Consider the following 7,993-nt stretch of genomic DNA (forward strand, 5'->3'; position numbering starts at 1 on the left):
TGAAAAAAAAGCATTTTAAACGATTTATTGAACAAAAAAACACAAGTGCGGAGGGGAAAGGCTACCGAAGGCAAGACACCTTTGAAGGCAGTGTGATGGTCTTCCAGGAGAGGAGGGAGATCCCCTCCGATCCCCACCTTCCCTAGAACTGAGCATCTACGCATCCCGCCCGGTAATGGCTGTGCAGGCCTCTCAAAGGCAAAAACGAAATAAAAAAGCACCCCGCCAGAACCCCGCTTGGTCCCAACCGCTCCCCATTTCTCCCCTCCCTCCCTGCATCCCGAGAAGCGCCTTTTTAAAGGGAAAAGTCCAGACGCCCTTGCAAAGCCGTTGCCATGGCGCCGCAGCGGCATCCGAGGGGCGGCCACGACGGCCGGGGAAACTTTCGGAAGGCAGCCAAAACGCCCCCGTGAGCATGGAGAACCAGGGGCAAGCAGGGAAGCGGAGCCGCCTATCCTCCATATTTTCCGGGGGAGGGGGGGCAGGAAAAAATAAACTATTCCAAATTAAAAAACAAAAGAACCCCGCACAATCCCTCAAGTCATCCCCTCTTTATTAAAAAAATAAAATAAAGGGCTGGGGCGAATAACGTATTCCTCTCCCCTCCAAGGAACAGGCGGCTATGAAGAAAAGGTGCGCCTCCAACCCACGCCCACCCCTCACCCCCCCCAAAAAAGAAAAAGCTACAGAAACGAAACCGGGTAACATGGCTGTGCTGAGAGCAATAAGTCACAATGTCTCGAGGCTCCACAAGTCCAGGGCCCCCCTGCCCTCTCCATCTGCGCCTCGTTCATTTCCTGCTCTTGAGCGCCTTGGGCTTGGCCGACTTCTTCACCTTCTTGGCGCTGGGCGAGGCGGCCGTCTTCTTGGCCGCCTTCTTGGCTTTCACCTTGTCCTTCTTGGCGGCGGCCCCGCCGGCGCCTTTCTTGTGCGACTTCTTCTCCAGCTTTTTGCTCTTGGCCACGGGCTTCTTCTCGACCTTGCGCGACGCGGGCACGGCCACCGCCTTCTTGTGCGACTTGGCGTGCGAGGCGCCCCCGCCTCCTGCTCCGGCGCCCCCTTCTCCGCCCTCCAGCTTCTTCCTGTTGAGCTTGAAGGAGCCGTTGGCGCCCGTGCCCTTCACCTGCAGCAAAGTGTCGTTCTGCACCAGCGCCTTGATGGAGTACTTGAGGTAGGTGCGCCCGTTCTGCTGGTCGAACCAGGCCACTTTCTTGGCTTCGTTGTAGATCTTGGCCAGCGAAGAGCCGTTGCGCTCGCCCAGCTTGCGGATCGCCTCCACCACCAGCTGGCTGTACTTGCCCGGCTGGTTCTTCTTCTTGCTATTTTTCTTCTTCTTGGAGGGCGACAACACCGAGCCGCCGCCGCCGCCTTTGGCTTTCTTGGCGGCGCCTTTCTTCTCCGGAGCCAGAGGCGCCTCTTCCGCCTCGGCCAGGGGCAGGTCGGCTTCTTCCAGCTCAACAGACATGCCGGATAAAGCGGTACGGCGCTCTCCGCAAGAGAAAACAGACCAGGCTCGTGTGCGCGCTCGGGAAGCAGCAGCAAACGCGGTAGCCGAGCACAGCTCGCCTCTGCTCCGCCCGAGAGAAAGCCGTCTGCCTGGGCGGGCTCCGCCACAGCTCTTTATATGCGCCAGGGGCGGACCACGTTGAGAACAACAACAGGCAGCGAGGAGGCCGGCTCCAAGTTGTGCTTTTTGTGGCCCCTTCGGCGAGCTCTCCCGCCCGCGTCCGGCGGCCTAGGGTCGGGCTGCCGGCGCCAGCGGCTGCTCCCGACGGTGCCTGACGGAGCTGCCCGGGCGCCGCAGCCTCCCGGTGCTGGGAAAGGTTCCCTGGAGGCGATTTTAAGGGCGCACCCTATGCTGGAGGAAGGCAGAGGATGGGGGCGCCCTGTATGGAGGGTTCTGGGGGGCCCCGAGGGATCCGCACGGCACGGCCAACGCGCGGACCCGGTAGAGAAGAGGGCGCCGCGTGCCGCTGGCCGGTCGTGGGGCGCCGGCGACCCTCGGGGGGGTGACTAGCCCAGGGTTAATTTGTTGCAACTAACACACTGGACGCCCTCACGTGGTCGGCTGCAGCAGCAACGGAGCTGTGGAGCTCATTCCAGGGGGGTCCCCGCCCGATCTGGAGGGGCCGTGACTCAAGGGGTTGCGGGGCTCAGAGAGGGCAGGATTTGGCCGCCCAGGGATCCTCGGTTGTAGTGCGGCAGCACCTTCCAGTTTGAGCTAGAGGGGGTTGCAAGCCCTCCCCCTACCACGCAGGCACTCCCGACGGAGGCGCGTTTGGTCTCTAGTATGAAGTGGTATGGAAGGGCAAAGGGGCGCTGCTATTTGTGCTGCTTTTGGGGGGCGAGGAGGCGCGATGTATATTTACCATAGGAAATGCCCAAATTGGTGAAACAACCGATGAAGCGAAGATCGGGGGGGGGGGGCGATTCTTGAACAACCAGGTGAAGGAGCCTGCAGAGAAGGCGTTGGGTGCCCATTCACTTTATTGCTTTTGAGTTTGTATATATTTATATTTGCGAGTTCATTATATCAGCCTCGGTAACTCCTGTTAGATGGGGTTGGGGTGGCCATGTCTCAACTTGGGCTTCGTGCGAGGAAATGAATATGGAGGATGTTTTCAGGATCTTGCCACTTGTCTTTAAATACGCGGGTAACATTGCAAGGCACCCGGAGATAAGAGGGTATGTAAAGTCTAGCCGCGAGAAGTCTCTCCGGGCTACTCCGCACCCCACTTCGAGCTACCTAGGGAGGGGGCGGCGCCCTTTAGTTTCTGGTTAAAAGAAAGCGATAATCCGAGGCGTGCAAAACGGGGAGAAGATCAGCGCCGCGGGGTGGGGGCGGTTTGGTGCAGCGGCTCCTTTTCAGCCAAGGCGCACCTTGGTTTCCCCCCCCCCCCCTTTTCCGGATTTGATTGGAAACAGATTGGGTGGCAACGGACACTTCCTTCGGGGAGCAGCTACTGGCGGCAGGAGGCATCTTGCTCCGCACGCGGGATGCCATGGATTTATCCCGCCTGCTAAGTCTCCTTCCCGCTCCCCAATTTGGGCAGAATTTAAATTCCCTTTTACCCACGTTAGTTTATAAGCTATCTGAGAGGGCGCCCAATCCGGACGCATTTAAACAAGGGGGGCGCATATGCCCCCCCCCATAGGAAGGGGGCTGACAGGGAAAGGGGGGCGGGGCGGCACCACCTCTGCTTTAGAAGTGCAGACAGCCCTAGCCAGTGTTGCCAAGAGCACTGTGTAAAATGTGTGTGTGTGTGTAGGAGGGGGACGTTTCTTTTTAGATTGGGGGGGGGGGAGAGAGAGATCTTCATGCAGGGAAGAAAACGAAAGCAACCCAGCGCGGTTACTGAAGGCGAGGGAGCTTTTTAGCCATGGAATCCGCCTACTCCATCAAAGCCTCTTCTCTGCTGCCACCTTTTAAAGCTGGTTCACGATCGCTCTGGGAGGGAGGGAAGCAGGCGCGTTACACCCACTTTCAACTGCATCCTCCTGCGCAGGAAAAGTTACCCCCACCTTCCTTTGCCTTGAATTTGATTTGCTTCTTATGCCAAAAGGGAAAGGGGGGGAGGGAGGCAATTCAAACCCTCGAGCTCCGCAGCTTGCTTTCTCGCTCCCCCTCCCACTTTCGATAAATCTGACACCCGTCCTCCTCCTCCTCCTCCCATGTCTTATTATTTTATCCGCCATTTCGCTCGCCCTGCCTCCCTCTTGCACGGCTTTAAAAAACAGCAGTTCTGTGCAGGAGGTAAAAACCGCGCTCTGGGGAAGAGCCCACCCCGTAGACGTCTTGCAAAGCATGTTGGGACGAGGTGGACCTCGGTTTACCACAGCCTCTTCTGCTCTTAAGCAAAGGTTCGCTTTTAAACCCATTGGTTATGCCTTAGAACAGCCAGAGGTTTCTATGTAGATGTAAAAAAAGCACGTTGGTGAACCGTGGGGATTTTATTTTTAAAACCTTCAAAGCTGAGACCATATCACCACACTGCTTCTCATCTAACTTTTGTTTGAGAAGCAGAGTTCAAATCCCCATGCATCCAGGTAACTACCGACTGGTCAGTTTGACATTGATACCAGGACATTGATACTAGAACAGATAATTAAACTGTCCATCTGTAAGCACTTAGAAAAGGAAAAACCCAGCATGGGTTTCTCAAAAACATGTCATGCCAGACGAATCTTATTTCTTTTTTTATGGAGTTACAAGCTTGATGGATCAGGGGAATACTGTGGACATGGTGTATCTTGATTTCAGAAAGGCTTTTGACAAAGTCCCCCATGATGTGGAGAAGCTGGTAAAAGTGTGGGCTAGACATGGTAACTGTTAGATGGATTTGTAGCTCCTTGACTCACCGAACCCAGAGTGCTCACTAATGGTTCCTTGTCTCTTGGAAAAGTGACAAGTGGGATGCCACAGGGTTCTGTCCTGTGCCTGTTGCTGTTCAACATCTTTATAAATGACCTGGACAAATCAAGGATAAGATAATCCAATTTGCAGATGACATGAAACTGGGAGTGGTAGCTAATGCTGCAGAAGACAGAATCAGGATTCAGTATGATCTTAACAGATTGGAGAACTAGACCTAAACTAATAAAATGAAATTCAATAGAGACAAATGTAAGGAATAAACTTAGTCACGAATAACCAGTTGCAAACATAAGATGGGGAACACCTGGCTGGCCAGTAGTACATGTGAAAAGGATCTTAGTAGACCACAAGCTTAACATGAGTCAACAGTGTGATGTATCAGCAAAAAAAATAATGCTAGTCTAGGCTGCATCAACAGTAATGTCCCAGTCAAGGGAAGCAGTAGTCCTGCTCTGTTCTGCCTTGGTTGGATTACACCTAGAGTACTGCATCCAGTTCTGGGCACCACAATTTAAGAAGGATGTTGACAAGTTGGAATGTGTTCAGAGGAGGGCGACCAAGATAATCAAAGGTCTGGAAACCTTTATAACGTGGGATATCAAATCCAAACTCCTCTTCTTCTTCTGACCAAGGCAATAGAGTAGGCCTGTTACTTCCCTTGAATGGCTTCCATAACTTCCTAGCCCTTCTTATTACATGTGTTAAAGATGCACAGCACTCAGAAGTTTTAATAAATTTTATTCCAAACTGCTTTGGGGCTAGTGGCATTGGTGATTTGGAATACATGGTCAATCCAAGAGTTTACTGCTCTGTCAATGCATTATTAGCTCCTGCTTTTGCCTTTTTGAACCATAGCAGCAGAATTGTGTGCAGAATTGACAGAGGACATGCCCAGTTGCCATGCATGTCAAGCCTTGTTAGAACCCAGAAAAAATAAAATTTCAGTTGACATGCAGGATATCATTATCTACTACACTCCTATGTCCTATACAGGACATTGCATTCCCCCAAACAGGCAGACTCCCAAGAAAAAAGCTAACCTATTTTGTCTAGTCTTCCAACTCCAATTTCCAAAAGATTCTAGCTGATATTTAAGGATACTCAAGTGACAATGATGGGGAAGGCTATAGAAAATCCAAATTGTTCTATGCCTAGGAGAAAGGAATTCATTATGGACCAGTTACTAGAAATGAAATCATTAATATGAACTTTTCATTGAATCAGCTGGTCCAAAACAGCTTTTGATCTAATAAAAGGAATCAGTTGGGGGGAGCCCTTTTTGCTCATTACCCCTGTACCGCCACCAACTTCCACCCTGTTTTTTTTTGGGGGGGGTGGGCTTTGAATCAGCAAAACTCTCTTCTGTTAAAAGATGCTTCTGCTAGACCAGAAACCCTTCCCTGGGGTCCCACCCACTGATGCCAATTCAAGTCATCACAGAGCAAATATGAGGTTTTCTAATGAGGGTCCATCAATATGCTTTTGAAAGAATATAGATCGAAGACAGTGATCAGACCATTCCAATTGCTACAGAACTATGGTATAAGTGAGAGCGCGGGTCCAAAGCAAAATAGCCACTCCAAGTTCAGCAGCATTTTCTAACTATACCACAATGGCAACAGCCATCCCCTGTATCACAGCAGAAGTTTCCTGAAGGTATATTGGAGGGCAGCTGTCAATGGTTTTACATCCATGAGTGAAGACTTGTTGCCATGACAATTTTATAATTCGCAAGCATTCTTGGTGTTCACAACACAGAAATTAATAGTGGGTTCTGCTATGACATTTTCAGTTCCTCCTGGGTTGTTTTGATTTGTCAGCTTCTACTTCACTGGAGCCCTGGGAGGTCTGGTGTTACAAGATGCGGTTTTGAACAAGTCATGCTTTTCAAGTGGCAATTTAGTTTGATCAGTGAAGTACGCTTGAAGATACTGAAGCAGCTGGCTACACTGAAACCTGCAACAGCAGAAAAGGCTGTGCCATCGCAGCGCAGCTATGAAGTAAATCAGCTGCAAACCTCTTTTGGAAGACAAAGAGAACATTTCTGAGAAGAAACCCTAGACTATGAAAGATGCAAGGAAATTTAGAGGAGCCCAAACCATATTGCAACAACCATAGCACATATCCATTTTGTGGCATTCATGTACCATATAGCCATGGGTGGATGTTTTGACAAGGCAAAGAAACTAGCTGCACAGGCAGAACAAGTGTACAGCAATCTGCACTGGAAAAAAACAGTTCTCGATCCACCTTGTCAAAGGCATAAAGGTGGGACATTGCAACAATCCTACTGACAATAACCCTCCCAGAAGGCCTGTGCGTAGATGGTAACAGAAGAAGAGACATTATATGCTGGCCTAGATCATCCAATTATTCCTGGCATTGGAGGTGAGCACCATCACTGAATGCCCGGAGGATAAAGAACAGCAGCAGCTCCTTGAGAAATGTTCTAAGTCTCTCCCGCCATAGAAGAATTTTACTCTGAAATACTACCAATTAACTGTGCTTGCTTTCTAGAGCTCAAGGCTTTTTGAAAATCACATTGACCTCATACACAACCCACTACCATGAATGCACGGTTTCAGCACTGCCGATGTTCAGAGAAGCAGAAGTGCTCAGTATTTTTATCCGTGTTTAATTTTGGAGGGATACTCCACACATGAGATGCCTTGAATCTAACACTTTCATGAGTCATCTATATGGCTAGTGGTCTATATAGTGGTAAGGTTTTGGAGCCAGCTATTGCATTAAAACAATCCGTCCTACATTGTACAGCAAGGACTTGACCCCATTTCTGTTAAACAACATATACAAACTACAGAATGGAGGAACTAAATAGCTGTTCCTTCTGGTATGGAACAAGAAACTGAGGTACAACAATGAGAGCTCTATTGTTCTCCAGGCAATTAGTTAGCTATACAAGACAATGGCCCAGTTTGCACTCAGTGTTAAGAAACCATGGCTTAGCACAAATATGCAGGTGTGTGGGTTCCTGGGATGCAGAATGCAAACACTGTGCTCCTTCCCTGGTCCTGCTGTGCTACACAGGAATAAGTCAGGGTTTAGCATTGTATGAACCTGTGGTTGTGGTTGGTTTCTGCTCAAGCCATGAACAGCAAGCCAAGAACATCAAACCTCGAAAATGGGCTCAGATACAATGCCAAACCTTGGCATAGTTCTGGGTAGCTGGCAGTAACAGGACAGGGCATTTGGGAGATGGCTTTCAGCAGAATTTTCACTCCAGGAACGCATTTGCTCATTCATGCTAAGCCATGGTTTGGCTTAGCTTACATGCAAACAAGGTCAATGTCAAGCCACAGAAACTATCCATATAGCTCATGAGAATTAGCATTGCAAGTCTGAGCATGTTAATGTTTGCTGTCACAACTTTTCCCTTACAAGAATTAAAAATATTAAAGCAGCACAGCTTTACTTCCTCACTGTTGAAAGCAGTAACCAAGATTTCGGCTTCATTCTACCCTTTCCCTGGCTGGCTAAGGTTATGCTAAGGGGAAGTAATAGAACAGTTAAAAGTGGGCAGTGGACAAGAAGGGATTAAAATTAGCTCAGGAGCTTCAGTTTCAGTAAGGTGATAAAAATAGAAACAGGAGCAAGAAG

The 7,993-nt window shown here is 49.8% G+C and overlaps 1 protein-coding gene across 1 annotated transcript; it reads right to left on the reverse strand.

Annotated features, from left to right (window-relative positions):
* Window positions 1-1,609, reverse strand: H1-10 (H1.10 linker histone). The gene has a single exon (XM_083486854.1). The coding sequence runs from the start codon at window positions 1,463-1,465 to the stop codon at window positions 791-793; it is 675 nt and encodes a 224-aa protein (XP_083342980.1). The 5' UTR covers window positions 1,466-1,609; the 3' UTR covers window positions 1-790.
* Window positions 1,610-7,993: the final 6,384 nt, after the last annotated feature.

This window comes from Podarcis liolepis, assembly GCF_965112155.1.
Source record: "Podarcis liolepis genome assembly, chromosome: 2".
Classification (NCBI taxonomy): domain Eukaryota; kingdom Metazoa; phylum Chordata; class Lepidosauria; order Squamata; family Lacertidae; genus Podarcis; species Podarcis liolepis.

Excerpts from the sequence above, each read along its gene's own strand:
- H1-10 (XM_083486854.1), bottom strand. The coding sequence starts at position 1,465 with ATGTCTGTTGAGCTGGAAGAAGCCGACCTGCCCCTGGCCGAGGCGGAA.